General features: G+C 42.2%; 1 protein-coding gene across 4 annotated transcripts in view; it reads right to left on the bottom strand.

Moving 5' to 3' along the window:
- The window catches only part of CNTN5 (contactin 5), a 1,441,523-nt gene that overhangs the window by 59,374 nt on the left and 1,359,448 nt on the right, over positions 1 to 22,701 (bottom strand). For all 4 annotated transcript variants that reach the window (XM_056561527.1, XM_056561528.1, XM_056561529.1 and 1 more), the window contains one exon: positions 5,268 to 5,377. In XM_056561527.1, the coding sequence (XP_056417502.1) occupies positions 5,268 to 5,377 (110 nt within the window). The remainder of the gene's footprint in view (positions 1 to 5,267; positions 5,378 to 22,701) is intronic.

Here is a 22,701-nt window from a genome sequence, read left to right as displayed (position 1 = left end):
CCTGTGGAGCATACAGCAGCTGATAAGTACTGGAAGGATTAAGATTTTAAATAGAAGTAATTTACAAATCTGTTTAACTTTCTGGCATCAGTTGATTTAAAATAAATAAATAAATAAATATGTTTTCCGCAGAGTACCCCTTTAAGTTGCTGGCATGTGATTGGCTAATTAGCTTTTTGTGTTAACAAGAAATTGAGCAGGTGTATACAGAGCCATATAGGCTCTGTACACACAGCTCTACCATGTGCATGACACCTTACGGGGGTCTGTGATAACTGTACGATTGAGTGGGGTCTGGGTCCAATGGTAGGACCCCCTGTGATCTAGAAAAGGGGCATCCTGAATCTCCAGCTGGAATGGGTATGCATTGGCTTCCCATTCATTGTCTATGTAGGCTCCCTCCTGAGATAGACAAGGCCGTCCCGTTGAAAATTAAAAGAGCGGTAGTGTACATGCGTAACTGCAGCTCCATTCTTCAAGAATCCTGTTTTCAAGATCCTTGGGGTCCTATCTGTAGGACCACCCCACAATCATACACTTATCCTGTAGATAGCGCATGGGTATTATGGGTGTCACAACTGAGGAAGTCTAACGTTCAGCTTCATGATCTCCATTGAGATTTCTCTACCGCCAAAAAAGTGCTTCTCAACCGGTGTGCTCCAGCTGTTGCAAAACTACAACTCTCAACATGCCCGGACAGCCGTTGGCTGTCCGGGCATGTTGGGAGTCATAGTTTTTCAACAGCTGAAGGCATACTGGTTGGAAAACATTGCTCTACAGCATGGCCGTCAATCATAATGGTCAAGCTAAAAGCCGATATGGTGTCAAACCCGGTGGGCCGATGCCATAATGATTCCTATTATCAGGGGTGACTCCATCATTATCCATTCATGACTGCGACATTTACACAGTAAATACAAATAATGTATGGAATAAGCAGGATACACGTATGCAAGGTTTTTATTTTGACGTTTTCCGTCTCCCTCAAACATAATCTTTAAAAACATACGTGCCATTAAGAACAATAGGTACATTTAATAATATGGTGATTGAATGTTCACTTTACTTAAACTGCAGGTTTGAAGCTAATTGTAAAAAAAAAAATACTCTCTCCGGACGTTGTATTTTCTTCATGGTTTAAGACAAAAAGCAAAGGAAAAGAGGTTGTGTCATGTACAAAAGAAAAATCTTTCATCTATTCAAAGAACCCCAATGGCCCTGCTGTCTTTGAACTAAAAGGTAAATTAATAAAGTGGGGTTTGATGTGTTTCGAACAGCGACTACTACAAAGGCGGTTCATCAAATGCTGTAAGTTAACTATTCAAAACCACATTTGTAGATCAGTTGTAAAAGATCCCAAAAAAAATAAAAAATAAAAAAAACTTGTGTAATACTTCTTATCCCCTGCAGGAGTGCTGTAGGAGAATAGAACATCTGCTGCTTGGTTTCCCCTATGACTGCAGGTTAGGATTGAAGGAGAGAGCTACTGTCTAAAAGAAATTCCTTCCCGAATTTGAGCCATCCTCATAATATATAGATGGTCATTCATCTTCATGTTATGTACTGCTACATTTTCCCCTGTGATGGTAACTTGTTGGCTTTTACTTTCCCTGGAAGAATAATAGGCTTTCCAAGGTTGGATCTGTGATAATCAGTTAAAGGGGTACTACGGGGAACACACCTTATCCGCTGTCCACAGCCAGATGCATAACTTGTGGCTTCTGGGCCCCAGTGCCAAATCTGAAACAGGATCCCATGTGCCATTTATAATACTGGTCTCTTATGGGGCAGATAAGCCTTGGGGCCCCCTTAGGCACCAGGGCCCCAGTGTGACAGCTACCTCTGCACTTCCTATATAGTGTTGAGCATGAATATTCCAAATGCAACACTTCGCAATTTCACGAATATTTAGAATATCGTGATATATTCCTAATTACGAATATTCATTTTTCCACATGAAAAAAAAAAGAGAACGAACATAAATTAGTTCAGCTTTCAGGTGCTCCGGTGGGCTCCAGCCCACCGGAGCACCTGAAAGCTGAACTAATTTATGCAGGATAAGTCATCAACTGCCGAGCCGAGAAGTTCGTGACGAATCAAATTTACTGTAAGTTCGCTCATCACTAATAATCACGCATGCAGACTATGCGAATTTCATCACAAATTTTCGCATTGAAAAAAAAAGAACGAACATAGCAAATATGCGAATTTTGCGAACATAGGACAAATATTCATCCATATATTCGTGAAATATCGCAAATTCGTATATGGCCCCTGACGCTCATCACTAGTAGCGAGCTGGGAAGTGATAAGCACAGGTTGGGGTCTTAGTATACATTTTAGTTTTATTTTATTAATACTTTGAACATAGACCTTGAAGCTACACTCAAGGGGGTTCCCAGCAGCAGTATATGTCCTAAAAAATGGAGTTGCTTCTGGTCTTGTGACTTGCTTGCAGACTATTTTGATCTGGAGACGGAGTTGCTAGAAGTCCCATAGTCTCATGGAACTTCTGGCAACACTGTCTCCAGATCGCGATAGTCTGCAAGCAAGTAACGTGACCAGAACTTCATATATGTGCTACTATGCCTGGTTGTTGTTATTCTATTCATTGGATGTATTTTGTCTTTGAACAACACAGTGATTATTGGGTTAACCCTTGAGACTACCAATGCACTAAATGGTCAAAAATGTTTACTAAATATTTATGACAGCTCTAAGGGATATTGGGGGAGATTTATCAAAACCTGTGTAGAGGAAAACTTGCCCTACACAGGGCTTCTTTCATTTTTAGGAAGGCCTGTGAAAAATTAAAGGGTAACCCTCATTAAAACAATTTTTTATGGTAAATAAAACATATTTCTAATATACTTTGTTTAAAAAAAAACGAAGTTTTCTATGTTTTATTTGTGCTTAAAAAAGCTCAAGAGCACATTTCCCCCATCTCATACACAGACTTAGGACCGAGGTCCAAACACAGAAAGTGCAGCCTGGAGTGCTGAGGGGTGTGTCCAGCCAATCATAGCTCCTCTCACACTTAACTGCCATATGCTGTTGGTTGGACCCCCCCCCCCTCAGCACTCCAGGCTGCACTTCCTGTGTTTGGACTTCGGTCCAAAGTCTGTGTATGAGATGGGGAAAAATGTGCTCTTGAGCTTTTTTAAGGACAAATAAAACATAAAAAACTTCATTTTTTTTATACAAAGTATATGAGAAATATTTTTCATTTACCTTAACCTCTTGAAGGGGTATTCCAGGCCCAAACTTTTTTAATATATTAACTGGCTCCGGAAAGTTAAACAGATTTGTAAATTACTTCTATTAAAAAATCTTAATCCTTCCAATAGTTATTTGCTTCTGAAGTTGAGTTGCTGTTTTCTGTCTAACTGCTTTCTGATGACTCACGTCCCGGGAGCTGTGCAGTTCCTATGGGGATATTCTCCCATCATGCACAGCTCCCGTGACATGACATCATCATTGAGCAGTTAGACAGAAAACTTCAGAAGCTAATAACTATTGGATTTTTTAATATAAGTAATTTACAAATCTGTTTAACTTTCCGGAGCCAGTTGATATATGAAAAAAAGTTTTTGCCTGGAATACTCCTTTAAGGATTCAGGGCGTACCTGTACGCCCTCAGCCCTGTCCCTCTAGCCCTGTCCCGGTATCACACCGGGTTGGTTGCGGCTGCTAACGATAGCCCTGGGCTAACAGCGTGTGGCACCGATCGTTGTGCCGGGCGCTGTTAACCCTTCAGACGCAGCGATCAAATTTGACCGCCACGTCTGAAAACAAAAGTAAACGCTTCCCGGCAGCTCAGTCTGGCTGATCGGAACATCGTGATAAAATTGCAATGTTCCGATCAGCTGGGACGCAGGCGGAGGTCTCCTTACCTCTCTCCGCGGCGTCCAATCGTCGATTGATTGCTCCAAGCCTGAGCTACAGGCTTGAGCAATCAAGCCCCTATCTGACTGATCCGTGCAAAGCTATGGCTCTGCAGGGATCAGCATAGATCAGTGTGTGCAGTGTTATAGCTCCCTATGGGACCTATAACACTGCAAAAAAAAGTGAAAAAAAAAAGTTAACAAAGGTCATTTAACCCCTTCCCTAATAAAAGTTTGAATCATCCCCCTTTTCCCATAGAAAAAAAAAAAAAAACGGTGTAAATAAAAATACAAAAATAATATATTTGGTATCGCCGCGTGCGGAAATGTCCAAACTATAAAAATATATCATTAATTAAACCGCACGGTCAATGGCGTACGCAAAAAAAATTCCAAAGTCCAAAATAGCGTATTTTGGTCACTATTTATATCATAAAAAAATTAAGAAAAAGCGATCAAAAAGTCCAATCAATACAAAAATGGTACCGATAAAAACTTCTGAAAACAGCGCAAAAAATGAGCCCTCACACCGGCCCATACGGGGAAAAATAAAAAGTTATAGGGGTCAGAAAATGACAATTTTAAACGTATAAATTTTCCTGCATGTAGTTATGATTTTTTTTCAGAAGTGCGACAAAATCAAACCTATATAAGTAGGGTATCATTTTAACCGTATGGACCTACAGAATAAAGTCAAGGTATAATTTTGACCAAAAAATGCACTGCGTAGAAACAAAAGCCCCCAAAAGTTACAAAATGAAATTCTTTCTTCAATTTTGTCGCACAATGATTTTTTTTTTCTGTTTTGCCGTGGATTTTTTGGTAAAATAACTAATGTTACTGCAAAGTAGAATTGGTGGCGCAAAAAATAAGCCATCATATGGATTTTTAGGTGCAAAATTGAAAGCGTTATGATTTTTAGAAGGTGAAGAGGAGAAAATGAAAAAGGACAAATGCTGAGTCCTTAAGGGGTTAAGGCGTACAACAGCAAAAAAATTTTTAATGAATGAGCCCATTTAAAGAAGCAATATTATTGGTTGCTATGGGCAACTGGACAACTTTTTCTCTGCACAGGTTTTGATAAATCTCCCCCATTGGTTTTCCTTGCGGAAAACACCTTAACAGTGTGTGGAGATTTTGAAGCCATTTAGCCCTCCAATGGGAATTCTGGGTAAAAGAATATGTAAACCAGCTCATTTACATTCTGCCGGGTCAGGTGACACTCCCTGGGGGTCAGTGTATCACTCACTATGGAGTCTTGCTAAGTGACTGGGACATTTTGCCAACCCAATGAAAGAATGAACCTAAACGGCAGACAATAAATATGACCTAATTTACACCGCGTACATAAAGTATGAGAGGCAGTGATGCATATACACATACCTCAAATCCCAAAGGTCTTCCCACATTATCTTTGGAGGATTTCCAGGCCACAAGGATTTCGGATGCAGACAGGCCTGAAGCTTTGACATCTGTGGGGGCCGTGCTGGGTTCTGCAGAAAGCAATAGAAATGAAAGTTACTGAGCTGTCACTGCAATGTAACATGGTACTTCATCAAGTCAGATGTATAACTATCACCTACATGTTTAGGCAAGCAGTTATAGGATCTCCCCCCATCTTCTTAGCAAAGGACGGTCTGAAAGGAAAACTGTCAGCCTGTTCACCCACACTAAACCCAATACACTGTGTTATAATGTGGGTGAACAGGAGTCCAAAGAGGGGGTCACTTACTTAAAGGAGTAGTCCAGTGGTGAACCCAGTGGTGAACAACTTATCCCCTATCCTAAGGATAGGGGATAAGTTTAAGGTCGCGGGGGGTCTGACCGCTGGGGCACCCTGCAATCTTCTGTATGGAGCCCCGACAGCCTGCGGGAAGGGGGCGTGTCGACCTCCGCACGAAGCGGCGGCCGACACGCCCCCTCAATACAACTCTATGGCAGAGCCGAAGCGCTGCCTTCGGCAATCTCCGGCTCTGCCATAGAGATGTATTGAGGGGGCGTGTCAGCCGCCGCTTCGTGCGTAGGTCGACACCCACTATCTGGCCGGAGAGCCTGGCCCCCGTACAGAGAGATCGCAGGGGGCCCCAGCGGTCGGACCCCCCGCGATCTCAAACTTATCCCCTATCCTTAGGATAGGGGATAAGTTTTTCACCACTGGACTACCCCTTTAAAGGGGTACTCCGGCCCTGAGACATCTTATCCCCTATCCAAAGATAGGGGATAAGATGTCTCACTGCGGGGGTCCTGCCGCTGGGGACCCCGGCAATCTTGTATTTGCCACCCACCTGTTTGAGCTGTACGCCGCGGTGCCAACTCACAAACAGCCGGGTGGCGACCACGGGGCCGGAGTATCGTGACGTCCTGACTCCGCCCCGTGTGACGTCCCCCCCGCCCCCGCTATGCAAGTCTATGGGAGGGGGCGTGACGGCCGTCACGCCCCCTCCCATAGACTTGCATAGCGGGGGCGGGGGGTGACGTCACACGGGGGCAGAGTCATGATGTCACGATACTTTGATACTCTGATGTCTCAGGGCCGGAGTATCCTTTTAAATATGTCCAGTAGATCCTGAGATATATTCCCCAGAAGATCCTTTGCTGAATTCAGTGAATCATGCGCAGGGGTGGGGCTTAGCTGGCCCAATTTATATATTCATTGTCTGTGACTCTACATCCTAGTAAAGTGGAGCCATGAAGGCCCGCCCTCTTATAAGCCCCGCCTCCAGCACTCGATTCACTGAATTCAGCAGTGGATCTTATGGGGGACGTATCTCAGGACCTACTGGATATATTTAATTAAGTGACCCCTCATTGGACTCCTGTTCACCGACACTATAAACTAGTGTATTGGGTTAAGTGCGGGTGAACAGGCTGACAGTTTTTCTTTAAAGGTAATATCTAATTTATTTAAAAGGGCACTGTCAAAAACTTTTTACACATTGTTCATCTTTCTAATATACTTCATAAGAAAATTTTATCTCCTTTTTATGGAAATCATGGCCTTTAAAAAAAAAGACCACCTGGGCGCCCCCCCCCCCAACCATCCAGAACATATTCCTGTTTGGCTGCAGCATCATATTTGTCCCAGCTGAAGCACAGTCAGGGGCAAAGTCCAGGAAGTGAGGGGGGACAAGTACTCCTCTGTGCTCACTCCTGTCCTATCAGACTGCAGCATGAAAACAGAGAGGAGGGGTTATAGAGCAGCCTGCGGTGATTGGATGGAAAACCCCAGCACAGCAGACTCAGGGAGGAAGTGAATGCATAGAGAGGTAGGGCGAGACTAACACTCCTCTGTGCTCACTCCTGTCCTATCAGACTGCAGCATAAAACAAAGTGGAGGGGTTAAAGTGCAGCCTGCAATGAATGGATGAAACAGGTCAGCCATTCTTGTTTAACCCCTTAATGCACTGACCAAATCCACTATAACTCACAGGAGACACTGCGACCCAATCGCTTAGCAGACAGAAGAAGCATTCACATGGCCATCAAAGCCATTAAACTCCCTGGTTATGTCTCACATGTCTCAAGTGTAAGTTCGGCCCTTAATACAGTGTTTCTCAACCAATGTGCCTCCAGCTGTTGCAAAACTACAGCTCTCAGCATGTCCGGGGCATGCTGGAAGTTGTAGTTTTGCAAAAGCTCAAGGCACACTGGTTGGGAAACACTGCCTTTTTACAGCAATAGTACTGCAATACATATAATAGACAATATAAATGGTATAATAAAAGGCATACATGAGGAACTCCAGCATTACTCATTGAACCATTGTACTCTCTAATGGCCTTCATACACCAGGGGTACTCCACTGGAATTCATTTTCTTTTAAATCAACTGGTGCCAGAAAGTTAAACAGAATTGTAAATGACTTCTACTAAAAAAATCTTAATCCTTCCAGTACTTATCAGCTGCTGTAAACTACAGAGGTAGTTCTTTTCTTTTTGAATTACCTTTCTGTCTGACCACAGTGCTCTCTGCTGACACCTCTGTCCATGTCAGGAACTGTCCAGACCAAGAGAGGTTTGCTATGGGGATTTTCTCCTACTCTGGACAGTTCCTAAATGAACTTCCTGTGTAGTACACAGCAGCTGATAAGTACTGGAAGGATTAAGATTTTTAAAAAGAAGTAATTTACAAATTTGATTAACATTCTGGCACCAGTTGATTTAAAAAAAAAAAAAAAAGTTTTCCAGCCGAGTACCCCTTTAATGTCACACGTAGAAGAGGTGTTACATAGACACATTGTTATACCTTCTGAACAAAGCCTCTGGAAAAAAAAAAAATCTGAGCAAGAAAAATGTCATAGTAAATCATACTGTAGTAAGTAAAATGGAAAAAAAACTTTTTGTTCTCCTGCCTGTGCTTTGCTGGAATCGCTAACTACAAAGTAGACGCTTGTTTTTCTCTGTAACCTGCGAGAATCTATTTTTACCGCTGTCTGCTGATTGACTTTTAGCTGTAATTGTCTGCTAGTTTACGCGGCAGGTGTTAATAGCAGCGGTTATTAACTTGGTGATGTGATTGAGAATCCAGCATTCAGCTACCTAGTCATTCTGAATGACAGCTTCAGAAATACATTTTATTTATTTTATTTTATTTAAAACATGGAAATAAAATGTAAAAAATGTGTTAATGTTACCAATACGTCTTTTTTTTTTGTTTGTTTAAGCTAAAATATAACACGGCAGACATAAAATTACAAATTTTTGCACATGCAGCCGGGTAGCATAAGGTTTTCTTTTTGTGACATCTGTCTAAAGGTGTTACTTGCATGATGGTAATTAATTTTTTTTTTCTATTATTCAGTTCTAGTTTTTATTCGTCTACATAAAAATGTTAGTAGCATTATAAACACATTACGTTACTTATGTTTTACTGAGAGTTACAGCCTGTGTTATTCTTCAGAATGGCACTCATTATTCTGCTGGTGAGGCCACTGTGTACATTCATTACATTATTTATCCTTTACTGATCCTGAGTTATATCCTGTACTATACTCCAGAGCTGCACTCACTATTCTGCTGATGAGGTCACTGTGTACATACATTATATTACTTATGCTGTACTGATCCTGAGTTATATCCTGTATTATATTCCAGAGCTGTACTCACTATTCTGCTGTTGAGGTCACTGTGTACACACATTACATTACTTATCCTGTACTGATCCTGAGTTATATCCTATATTATACTCTAGAGCTGTACTCACTATTCTGCTGGTGAGATCACTGTGTACATACATTACATTACTTATCCTGTACTGATCCTGAGTTATATCCTGTATTATACTCCAGAGCTGTACTCACTATTCTGCTGGTGGAGTCACTGTGTACATACATTACATTACTTATCCTGTACTGATCCTTAGTTATATCCTGTATTATACACCAGAGCTGTACTCACTATTCTGCTGGTGAGGTCACTGTCTACATACATTACATTACTTATCCAGTACTGATCCTGAGTTATATCCTGTATTATTCTCCAGAGCTGTACTCGCTATTCTGCTGGTGTGGTCACTGTGTACATACATTACATTACTTATCCTGTACTGATCCTGAGTTATATCCTGCATTATACCCCAGAGCTGTGCTCACTATTCTGCTGGTGAGGTCACTGTGTGCATACATTACATTACTTATCCTGTACTGATCCTGAGTTATATCCTGCATTATACCCCAGACCTGTGCTCACTATTCTGCTGGTGAGGTCACTGTGTACATACATTACATTACTTATCCTGTACTGATCCTAAGTTACATCCTGTATTATACTCCAGAGCTGTACTCACTATTCTGCTGGTGAGGTCACTGTGTACATACATTACATTACTTATCCTGTATTGATCCTGAGTTATATCCTGTATTAATAGGTGGGGCTTGCAGCTTGCCTCCCTCCTCCCATTGTATGTGTGTGCTTTTAGCCACGCTGGAGGGTACCTGGGAGGACGCTGTGAGTCGACCGAATGCTGCCGTAATTGCCCACAGGCCCCTGTTTTGCTTATCACGCACAGGTAGGTTTAGCGTTAGGTCCCGCGCCTTTTGAGAAACCTTGGTGTCTCAATTTTAACATCAGTGTTGAGGGATAGCCAATGTAATTGTATACATCTACCACAGTAGTGCACCCATATTCCTGTATTGTATTATTCTAATTGTTACACATCCACCCCGTCTATTTGGTGTAGGATTCTATTGTGTAGTCCGCTGCAGGTCCCCTCCATTGTATGCATTTTTATGCTGGGGATCACCTTTAGCAACGGACTACAAGGGCAGGATCTGCTCCCCCAGTATAAATGCACAACTGCATTTGGGGTTGAGCACCTCCAGCCATTTGAGACCACGTTTTTTGTTGTTTGTTTATATCCTGTATTATACTCCAGAGCTGCACTCACTATTCTGCTGGTGAGGTCACAGTGTACATACATTACATTACTTATCCTGTACTGATCCTGAGTTATATCCTGTACTAGTCCTGAGTTTCATCCGGTAGATAATTTATTTAAAAATATAAAACTTTATAATAATAGTAAATAACAACATATCAATAATAGAAAGAACACACACATGTACAATTTATACAAAAATTAGTCCATATTAGTCCATATATTTCCATCAAAGTATTTTTTGCTCCAGCCTCACGATTCTGCTGGTGGAGTCGCTATGTGAGACCTACATTTGGAATAAGGCACTATACAATAAAAAGGTTGGTATATATATTGGTATATATATATATATATATATATATATATATATATATATCGTATTTTTTGCCGTATAAGACGCACTTTTTCTTACGCAAAACTGGGGGGAAAAAGTCGGTGCGTCTTATACGGCGAATACACACCTATCGCGGCGGTCCCTGCGGCCATCAACGGCCAGGACCCGCGGCTAATACAGGACATCACCGATCGCTGTGATGCCCTGTATTAACCCTTCAGACGCGGCGATCAAAGCTGACCGCCGCGTCTGAAGGGAAGGTGACACTAACCCAGCTGTTCAGTCGGGCTGTTCGGGACCGCCGTGACCACAGTAATAATGATATTCCAGCAGATCAACAATACAATTCCATATCCACCGCAGTAACTTGGAATATATATTCATAGGTTAACTATATCCAATGTTTTTAAACACTTTCACAAAATCCAATATGCACCTCCAGATGTATGCTACTTATAAATCTTGACAGTGGCAATTCTTATTTGCAGTCTTGGTTGTCATAGTATTACAATCTAGGTTGTCACAATATTACTTGCTCCAATCTACTGCATTAGTTGTCTGCTGTCATTTGTAAGTATATTACATACCGCACATCCTTAAATCAAGTTGGTGCATATACAGGATTTTGATTGAGCTTCCTATTCCAATAAGTCTAGCCTAGGACTTACAGACTACTTATTAGCAACAGCCACTTAATTTTCATGCACAATAAGCTTTCTATACCATAGCCATAATTAACATGTTATATATCATTTATTGACTAAGTGCTTATGGAGAGATAATAATCTGCATTGTTTCCTCCCATCTCCACAGTGCTAGTTATTAGATATGCTGCGGTCACACTTAGCTTTGTAGTTCCCCAATGTGAAGACCTGCGGCTGTGCTATATTCTGTTTGCGGCTCCAACACATCAATGCTTCAAAGAATATAGGGTCCAACGCGTTTCTTTCAGCCTCAAATCGTCAGGGACCTATTGTAGCTTGGTCTCCATAAATATACAGCAGTGCTATTGCACTGTTCGTGCGGCACTGATGACGGCCGTCATAGCTGGATTAGTGCTTACAGGACACCGGGAGGGACCTTACCTGCCTCCTCGGCATCTTCTCCGTTCAGGGATCCCCTGTATTGCCGGCGCTCTCCTTCCTCGTCATTACGTTGTCGCGTACGTGCGTCGGCGTGCGTAACGACGTGATGACGGCGACGGAGAGCGAGGATACCCGTCCGGCAGCAGAGATATTCCGGAGTGACGGGGACACGGCGACAGCGATGGAGCGACATCCAGGGCAAAGGTGACGGTTCCGGAGCGGCGGGGACACGTGAGTATTACCTCCTATGCAGCCGTTGGCTGTCCGGGCGTGCTGGGAGTTGTAGTTTTGCAACATCTGTAGGTCCGCAGGTTGAAGACCACTATTGGGTTCAAAATCTTTATATTTTATTTAGATTTTGCGCCTATAAATTGGGTGCGTCTTATATGCCGGTGCGTCCTATAGGGCGAAAAATACGGTATTTTTTTTTTTTTTTAAGGGGAAAACTGTTTGAATACTTTATTTCCCTGACCCTATATCTGTAGCATCAGGTAGCAGAAGACCACTTTGTCCTCAGATGGCCTCACCTGTGTAAGTTGTGGGACAGTCTGAGACCATTAGTTCTGAATCATGTAACGTATCGGGCAGTATTATTAAATCATTGACACATGAAGGCCTCACAGATCCCACATTGGCATCATCCTTGGCAGCCACTAATCTATTAAACAAGTAAATATTCTCACAACATGAAGGACAATTATGAAAATATTCTTTATGGAGAAGAGCCATCCCCCTAAATGAAATACTGACTGCGTCCAACGGGTTTCTATTTTCACTTCTTTACAAATGTGATTATTATTTAGAAACTAAATGGAAAATTATTAGATTATGCAGTTTATGCCTGACCCCCTGCAAGGTTCAGTTCCAATGAGGTTCCTACGGCAAGTTTTAAATAATTTTACATATACATTATTAAAATAGCCTGGATTAGCAGAGGCCATCATCTCAGATAAGTACTGTAGTCTCCGATAAGTACTTAACAACGTGGACTATAAGTCCACATTGTTAAGTGCCAGCCAAGAGACATATGAACCTTCTGCTCATGGGCATCATCAGGGAAAGAAAGGGGCAGGTGGGGTTGGAAAATGCTCATTGAAGAAAGGATATCAAGAATACATGTCCCACATTCCCAGGTGAGCCTGCCTTTCAGTTGTGCGTGAGTCTTAAAGACACACACACAGTTGAAAGGAACACCGTGACAAAGCAATGGGTCAGGGACAAAGATGAGTTTTTGGGGACACAGAGAAGCATAGTACTAGAAACATAGAATGTGTCGGCAGATAAGAACCATTTGGTCCATCTTATCTGTCCAATAAAAACTATATGGGGACATATAGAAGCTTATTTCTATATGGGGCATAGAGGGGTTTAGTACTATACAGGGCCACAGAGGAACCTAACACTATATGGGGACACAGAGGGGCTTAATACTATATGGAGGCACAGAGAAGCCTAATACTATACAGGGGCACAGAGAAGCAGTACATTATATGGGGACATAGAAGGGCCTAATACTATATGGGGGCGCAGAGAAGTCTAATAAAATACAGGGGCACAGAGAAGTCTAATACTATACAGTGGCACAGAAAGCCCAATACTATATGGGGACACAGAGGGGCCAAATACTATATGGGGACACAGAGGGGTCTAATACTATACAGGACTAAGAGGGGCCTAATACTATATGGGGACACAGAGGGGCCTAATACTATATGGGGACATAGAGGAGCCTAATACTATACAGGACAAAGAGGGGCCTAATACTATATGGGGACACAGAGGGGACTCATACTATATGGGGACATAGAGGAGCCTAATACTATACAGGACAAAGAGGGGCCTAATACTATATGGGGACACAGAGGGGCCTAATACTATATGGGGACATAGAGGAGCCTAATACTATACAGGACAAAGAGGGGCCTAATACTATATGGGGACACAGAGGGGCCTAATACTATATGAGGACACAGAGGAGCCTAATACTATACAGGACAAAGAGGGGCCTAATACTATATGGGGACACAGAGGGGCCTAATACTATATGAGGACACAGAGGAGCCTAATACTATACAGGACAAAGAGGGGCCTAATACTTTATTGCAGCACATAGTAGCCTAATACTATTTAGGGACACAGAGGGGCCTAATACTATATGAGGACACAGATATACTGAATACTATATGGAGGCACCGAGGTCCTAAATACGGAGGCAAAGAAAAGCCTAATTGTATATGGAGACACAGAGGGGCCTAATATTATTTTATGATACAATGGGGCCTAATACTACATGGGGACACAGAGGCCTAATACTATATGGGGACATCAGTTAGGTAACATTAAAATTATGCCCCATTCTCTCCTGAAAAATTTCTGTGGATGCCCATTCTTCTGCATACAATTAAAGGAAAACCAGATAGGTATTATGTTGCACATATTATTATTATTTTAATCATTATTATTATTGTTTTTTTTCTGTCTTTGTCAAAGATTAACAAGTTGTAAAGGCACAGTGCTCCTTGCCACCACCCCTCCATGTCAAGAACCATCCAGAGCTGGAGCAATCCCCCTGCGCAAACCTCTTTGTTCTCCTGCTCTGGATAGTTCCCGACATGAACAAAAGTGGCAGCAAGTAGCAGTTCATTAAATTGTACCTGTCACCAAACTACATTTTTAATATGTTGTTCCTTATGAAATTATAAGACACTTTGCTATTTACTTGCTGTCACAATTCTCCACCTTTATATGTTTTTAATGTGATTGAAAAAACGGCCACTAGGTGTCTCTGTTGTTCCCTGGCAGGAGACCAAACTCAGGAAGTGGGTATGGGGCATGGTGAGGAACAGCTCTCGCAGGCTTCAGTGACATCGTGCCTGATGGGGAACGCCAACTTTCTCCCGCCAGGAGCTCACAAAATGTGAACAAGGGAAAGGTATGATACACAGCTTTTTAAAGCTTGGACATTTTTTTTTATAAGGGCAGGAGGGGTATTAGGAATAGTTAGTGAATATAATCTGAGTTAGTTTAGAAAATATAGTTTGATGACAGGTACTCTTTAAATTGGAATGCCCTTTTTTATTATTTCTAATGTTCTTGTCCTGTTCAGTGCCCTCTGTTGGCTTCACACAATGCTCTAGATCATTGTTTTCCAAACAATGTGTCTCCAGCTGTTGCAAGACTACAAATCCCAGCATGCTGAGAGTTGTAGTTTTGCAACAACTGGAGGCACACTGTTTAGAAAACACTGCTCTAGATGACAGGAACACCTATGTCTGTCTGTATAAATGGTGCCAGTGTTAGCAAAAAATAACGTCAATGTTTCATGTATATTGCTGGTATAACAGATCACTTCAATACAGGGCAGACCTATATTTGCACAACATAATTCATACTCTTTATGTTCCTATTAACATACATATCCATAGAATCCAAACTTTTTGTCATTCGGTTTCAATTCATTTCATTCCTCGAGGTAAGCGGCAATGCTACTTCTATTACATTGGCTGGGCCCAAGTGTTCTGCATGTAACCCAATCCCTCAGTGTACTATACTGGAGCAGGGACTTCTTTGTCTACTGTATATAATTTTCGTGGACAATCCCAGGGACACTCAAGTTTGCCAATTTGGACCCAATTCCAATCTTGAGAGATTTTCTCATCTTTAGTTACAGCCAAATACATTAATCCACACAGCACTAAGGACACTTTACATAAAAACCTCTTGAGGGAATCTGTCTTCAACCACCTTGTGACAAGAGCTTTTACAGCATAGACACTATCCAATAATTCCGGGAGTGATGTTTAAATTTTAGATTGCTTTTCTCCCTCGTCCCTTCATCATATATATAACCTGAAAGACAGCTCTTTATGTTTAATAAACTGACTGACGGCCTCCAAGGACACAGGCGGAAGCAATACTTTCGATTTTTTTATTTCTATACCTACTTCTTTTACTGCAGATAGGGAAAAAATTGTAAGACATAAAATGATTTACGACTAGCCTTCTGTCTTTATGGGAACTAGTTGTATGTTAATACAAAGAAGGGTGGAGAGCGATACTATCTAACACCATGTTATTAGACCAGAACTGGGACGCTACCATCTTATTATACGTTTACTGTATTAGCAGATTCAGGTCATTGAGTCCCTAAAAATTGGGATTGGACAGCAGTCATACAGTAACCTTGCTATAAGCAAAATTTCACCGTTTGGAATGCTGAATTCTAAAAAAGTTATTTTGTTTATTAATTAATTTATAAATAAATACATTTACTTAATTTAAAGGGGTACTCCACCCCTAGACATCTTATCCCCTATCCAAAGGATAGGGGATAAGATGTCAGATCGCCGGGGTGCTGCTGGGGACCCCGGGGATCGCTGCTGCAGCACCCCGCTATCATTACTGCACAGAGCGAGATCGCTCTGCACGTAATGACGGGCAATACAGGGGCCGGAGCATCGTTACGTCACGGCTCCGCCCCTCGTGATGTCACGGCCCGCCCTCGTCAATACAAGTCTATGGGAGGGGGCGTGGCTGCCGTCACGCCCCCTGCCATAGACTTGCATTAAGGGGACGGGCCGTGATGTCATGAGGGGCGGAGCCATGACGTCACGCTGCTCCGGCCTCTGTATCGCCCGTCATTACGCACAGAGCGAACTCACTCTGTGCAGTAATGATGGCGGGGTGCTGCAGCAGCGATCCCCGGGGTCCCCAGCAGCGGGATCGCGGAGATCTAACATCTTATCCCCTATCCTTTGGATAGGGGATAAGATGCCAGGGGCGGAGTACCCCTTTAATAATAAATTTTTGCTTCTTAGGCCCCTTTCACACTATAAATTCATCCATTTTAAAGACCCATTATAATGTTCCATTATCAAAACCCTTAAAATCGGCCGTTAAAATCAAAATCCCAAATGGTCGTTACAAAATCCCATTATAGTCTATGGGATTTTTACATTATTCGTCTTAACCCGTCATAGCCTGTTATTATAATGGACGTTATTTTGTGACGGGAGAAAGAACGGAAGAAATAGTGCTATTGTACTATTTCTCCCGTTACTTTCTCCCCACACAAAATAAAGTTTTGTTATTAATAACGGGCTATGATGGGTTAATGAAAGGGATGATGTAAAAATCCCATAGACTATAATGGGATTTTGTAAAGACCACATGGGATTTTGTAACAGCCGATTTTAAGGGTTTACATAACGGAACATTATAACGGGTCTTTAAAACGGATGCATTTATAGTGTGAAAGGGGCCCAAGTAGAATGAGCTGGTTTCTTTTTTTTTCTAATTAATTAAAATTGAAATTGGAGCAGATATTTATTTATTTTTTTTTTTTTTTAAAGGCAGGAAAAATTGTCAAAAATCTGAAAAACCTTACTATAAGCCTCTTATTTAACCTTGGGGTGTTTTTTCAGCCTTCTTGCTTCAAGAAAATTTTTACCATTTGGAATGCTGAATTCTGAAAATGTTATTTTGTTTATTAAGAAATACATTAATTAATAAATTAATGTATTTATTATTGCTTCTTAGTAAAATTTTCTTATTTATTTATTTATTTTTTTATTCATTTAAATTGGAGCAGATATAAAGTTTTTTGTGTTTTTTTTTTTTAGGCATGAAAAAATGGTTAAAAAAATCGGAAACCCTGGGGTGTTTTCAGCTTTCATTTGTTAAGTAAAATTTCACCATTTGGAATGCAGAATTCTAAAAAGGTTAAATGGTTTATTAATTTATTAATAAATAAATGTATTAATTAATTAGGCTATTTATTTATTTGTGCTTGTTAGTAAAATGTTCTTGTTTCTTTTTTTTCTAATTAATTAATTAAATTGGAGAAGATATCAATACATTTCTTTTAAGACATGAAAGAAGTAAAAAAATCCAAATTTCATTTTTTTATGCTATGTGTAAAGCAGTTAGTCGATAATATCTACCCTAAAAAATTTAATCTTCTAATTCTCCTAGGTATAATGATGCCAAATATGTGTACATTGATGCACTGTATGATGCCGATAAAGTGCCAAATACAGAGTCCCTTATTTTATCAATAAATGTATTGTCCTTCCTTAGATGCAGCCTTTGCACATGGGGGACACTCATCCAAATAAAGTCACTCTTTTTAATAAAAGGGCTGTGGAAGAACAAACTAAAACTGTAATCTAGGGGTAATTATTGTACTCTGCTCAAAAAATAAAGGGAACACTAAGATAACACATCCTAGATCTGAATAAATGAACTAATCATATGAAATACTTTCGTCTTTACATAGTTGAATGTGCTGACAACAAAATCACATAAAAATTATCAATGGAAATAAAATGTATCAACCCATGGGGGTCTGGATATGGAGTCACACTCAAAATCAAAGTGGAAAATCACACTACAGGCTGATCCAATTTTATGTATTGTCCTTAAAACAAGTCATAATGAGGCACAGTAGTGTGTGTGGCCTCCACGTGCCCGTATGACCTCCCTACAACGCCTGGGCATGCTCCTGATGAGATGGAGGATGGTCTCCTGAGGGATGTCCTCCCAGACCTGGACTAAAGCATCCGCCAACTCCTGGACAGTCTGTGGTACAACGTGGCGTGGTGGATGGAGCGAGACATGATGTCCCAGATGTGCTCAGTCGGATTCAGGTTTGGGGAACGGCGGGCCAGTCCATAGCATCAATGCCTTCCTCTTGCAGGAACTGCGAACACACTCCAGCCACATGAGGTCCACCATTGTCTTGCATTAGGAGGAAGCGAGGGCCAACTGCACCAGCATAGGGTCTCACAAGGGTCTGAGGATCTCATCTCTGTACCTAATGGCAGTCAGGCTACCTCTGGCAAGCACACGGAGGGCTGTGTGGCCACCCAAATAAATGCCACCCCACACCATTACTGACCGCCAAACTGGTCATGCTGGACGATGTTGCAGGCAGCAGAACGTTCTCCACGTCGTCTCCAGACTCTGTCATGTCTGTCACATGTTCTTAGTGGGAATCTGCTTTCATATGTGAAGAGCACAGGGTGCCAGTGGCAAATTTGCCAATCTTTGTGTTCTCTGTCAAATGCCAAACATCCTGCACAGTGTTGGGCTGTAAGCACAATCCCCACCTGTGGATGTTGGGCCCTCATACCACCCTCATGGAGTCTGTTTCTGACCGTTTGAGTGGACACATGTACATTTGTGGCCTGCTGGAGGTCATTTTGCAGGTCTCTGGCAGTGCTCCTCCTGCTCCTCCTTGTACAAAGGCGAAGGTAGTGGTCCTGCTGCTGGGTTGTTGCCTTCCTATGGCCTCCTCCACGTCTCCTGATGTACTGGCCTGTCTCCTGGTAGCGTCTCCATGCTCTGGACACTACGCTGACAGACACAACAAACCTTCTTGCCACAGCTCGCATTGATGTGCCATCCTGGATGAGCTGCACTACCTGAGCCACTTGTGTGGGTTGTAGACTCCTTCTCATGCTACCACTAGAGTGAAAACACCGCCAGCAATGAAAAGTGACAAAAACATCAGACAGGAAGCAGTGGAACTGAGAAGTGGTCTGTGGTCACCACCTGCAGAACCACTCCTTTATTGGGGGTGTCTTGCTAATTGCCTATAATTTCCACCTGTTGTCTGTTCCATTTGTACAACACCATGTGAAATTGATTGTCAATCAGTGTTGCTTCCTGAGTGGACAGTGTAATTTCACCGAAGTGTCATTGACTTGGAGTTACATTGTGTTGTTTAAGTGTTCCCTTTATTTTTTTGAGCAGTGTATTTTTGAAGTAATTTTTATTCTGCGTGAAAGGAACATGTTAATGTCTGAGAAACTTACACCAATGCAAAATTGTGTCATAAAGGATGTCTGAAATTCATACGTGTGCAGTTGGAGAGGTGCGAATTGTCTTTGGAGGAAAGAGACTTTTTTATTTGATTTAAATTACTTTATTTGTTTTATTAGTATTAATTGTTTTTACTAGTATTATTACATATTTTTTTTTTTTTCATTTTGTTACATAACTACATAGTTTGTCAGGTTGCAAAAACGATAAGAGTCCAAGCTAAAGCCCTACTGTGTTGATCCAGAGGAAGGCAAAACCCCCCCATGAGGCTGATACCAATCGCCCCATGACAGGAAAAATTCCTTCCTGACAATATGGCTTCAGAATAAATCCCTGGATCAACGTTCTATCCCCATAAATCTAGTATCCATAACCTGTAATAGTATATTTTTCCAGAAAAACATCCACCTCCCCCCCCCCCCTGAACTTGTTTATTGAGTCAGACATCACAACATCATGTGGCAAAGTTAAATTATTATTATTTTTTAAATGATATTACAGTATTTTTCTCTCTATAGGACGCACCGGCATATAAGAGGCACCCAATGTCAAAGGTCCAAAATCTAGAAAAAAAAGATTCTGAACCCAACAGTGATCTTCAACCTGCGGACCTCCAGATGTTGCAAAACTACAACTCCCAGCATGCCCGGACAGCCGTTGGCTGTCCGGGCATGCTGGGAGTTGTAGTTTTGCAACATCTGGAGGTCCGCAGGTTGAAGACCACTGGTATAGGACGTAATACTCACGTGTCCCCGCCGCTCTGGACCCGTCACCGCTGTCCTGGATGTCGCTCCATCGCTGTCACCGACGTTCCGGACGTCTTCTTCCCCGGTATCCACGCTCTCCATCGCCGTCATCACGTCTCTAGGCACGCCGCTTCTATTGGATGACGGGACGGCGTGCGCTACCACGTGATGGCGTCGAAGGAGAGCGCCGGCCATGCAGGGGATCCCGGCACGGAGCAGACACCGAGGAGGCAGGTAAGGTCCCTCCCGGTGTCCTGTAAGCTGTTCGGGACGCCGCGATTTCACCGTGGCGGTCCCGAACAGCCCGACTGAGCAGCCGGCTTAGTGTTATTTTCGCTTCAGACGCGGCGGTCAGCTTTGATCGCCGTGTCTGAAGGGTTAATACAGGGCATCAACGCGATCGGTGATGTCCTGTATTAGCCGCGGGTCCCGGATGTTGATGGCCGCAGGGACCGCCGCGATAGGTGTGTATTCGCCGTATAAGACGCACCATCTGTATTTTTTATTAGTGATGTAGAAAGAACTGTGGGGGAGATTTATCAAAACCTGTCCAGAGGAAAAGTGGACCAGTTGCCCATAGCAACCAATCAGATAACTTCTTTCATTTTGCAGAGGCCTTGTTAAAAATGAAAGAAGCAATCTGATTGGTTGTTATGGGCAACTGGGCAACTTTTCCTCTGCACAGGTTTTGATAAATCTCCCCCTATATGAAATGTAAATGTGGCTTTGTTCAGAACTTTTTCTGATTTTGGTAGATTTTTTTTTTTTACCACCTATTTGGATTAATGCTGATCTTGATAGGATGATAATAAGTTCGATTTGTCATGTCACAACAACAGCGTGAGGATGGTGAAGAACTATGGCAAGCTGTTTGATAAATGAAACCCTCATTGTTTCCACACTGCATAATTGACACTAACATTTGGAGAACCTGTGAGATGGAGCGTGAAGTCGCAACAAAAGCCATTTTTCAGGTTATCAAATGTTTCTGGTTAAAGCTGATGTAACTTTATTTTGTAATTCTTGGAAATGCATAATTATCTATCTACCGTATTTTTCGCCGTATAAGACGCACTTTTTCTTCCCTAAAACTGGAGGGGGGAGTGGAGTTGGTGCGTCTTATACGGCAAATACACATTAAAACGCTGTCCTATCGCGGCGGTCCCTGCAGCCATCAACAGCCGGGACCCGCGGCTAGTACAGGACATCACTGATCACGGTGATGTCCTGTATTATCCCTTCAGATGCGGTGATTAAAGCTGACCGCCGTGTCTGAAGCGAAAGTGACACTATCCCGGCTGTTCAGTCGGGCTGTTCGGGACCGACGCGGTGAAATCGCGGCATCCCGAACAGCTTACAGGACACCGGGAGGGACCTTACCTGCCTCCTCGGTGTCTGCTCCGTGCCGGGATCCAGCTGCATGGCTGGCGCTCTCCTTCGTCGTCATCACGTCGTCGCGCACGCCGTCCCGTCATCCAATAGGAGCGGCGTGCGTAGCGACGTGATGGCAGCGACGGAGAGCGAGGATACCGGGCAGCAGAGATGTTCCGGAGCGACGGGGACACCCCGGGGACGCAGCAACAGCGATGGAGGGCGACATCCACGGCAACGGTGACGGGTCCGGAGCGGCGGGACACGTGAGTATTACCTCCTATACCAGTGGTCTTCAACCTGCGGACCTCCAGATGTTGCAAAACTACAACTCCCAGCATGCCCGGACAGCCGTTGGCTGTCCGGGCATGCTGGGAGTTGTAGTTTTGCAACATCTGGAGGTCCGCAGGTTGAAGGTTCAGAATCTTTTTTTTCTAGATTTTCATGCTTTAACATTGGGTGCATCTTATATGCCGGAGCGTCTTATATGGCGAAAAATACGGAATCTCATATGTCTATCTCATATCTATCTATCTCATATCAATCTATCTATCTCATATCTATATATCTCATATCTATCTATCTATCTCTCTCTCTCTCATATCTATCTATCTATCTCCTATCTATCTATCTATCTCATATCTATCTATCTCATATCTATCTATCTCATATCTATCTATCTATCTCATATCTATCTATCTCATATCTATCTATCTCATATCTATCTATCTCATATCTATCTATCTATCTCATATCTATATATCTCATATCTATCTATCTATCTCATATCTATCTATCTCATATCTATCTATCTCCTATCTATCTATCTCCTATGTATCTATCTCCTATCTATCTATCTCATATCTATCTATCTCCTATCTATCTATCTATCTATCTATCTATCTCATATCTATCTATCTCATATCTATCTATCTCATATCTATCTATCTATCTCATATCTATCTATCTCATATCTATATATCTCATATCTATCTATCTATCTATCTATCTCATATCTATCTATCTCATATCTATCTATCTCCTATCTATCTATCTCCTATCTATCTATCTCATATCTATCT

Source organism: Hyla sarda, chromosome 2 (assembly GCF_029499605.1).
Source record: "Hyla sarda isolate aHylSar1 chromosome 2, aHylSar1.hap1, whole genome shotgun sequence".
NCBI lineage: Eukaryota > Metazoa > Chordata > Amphibia > Anura > Hylidae > Hyla > Hyla sarda.
The sequence above is the reverse complement of the archived record's forward strand: the minus strand, read 5'-3'. Positions and strand labels throughout refer to the sequence as shown.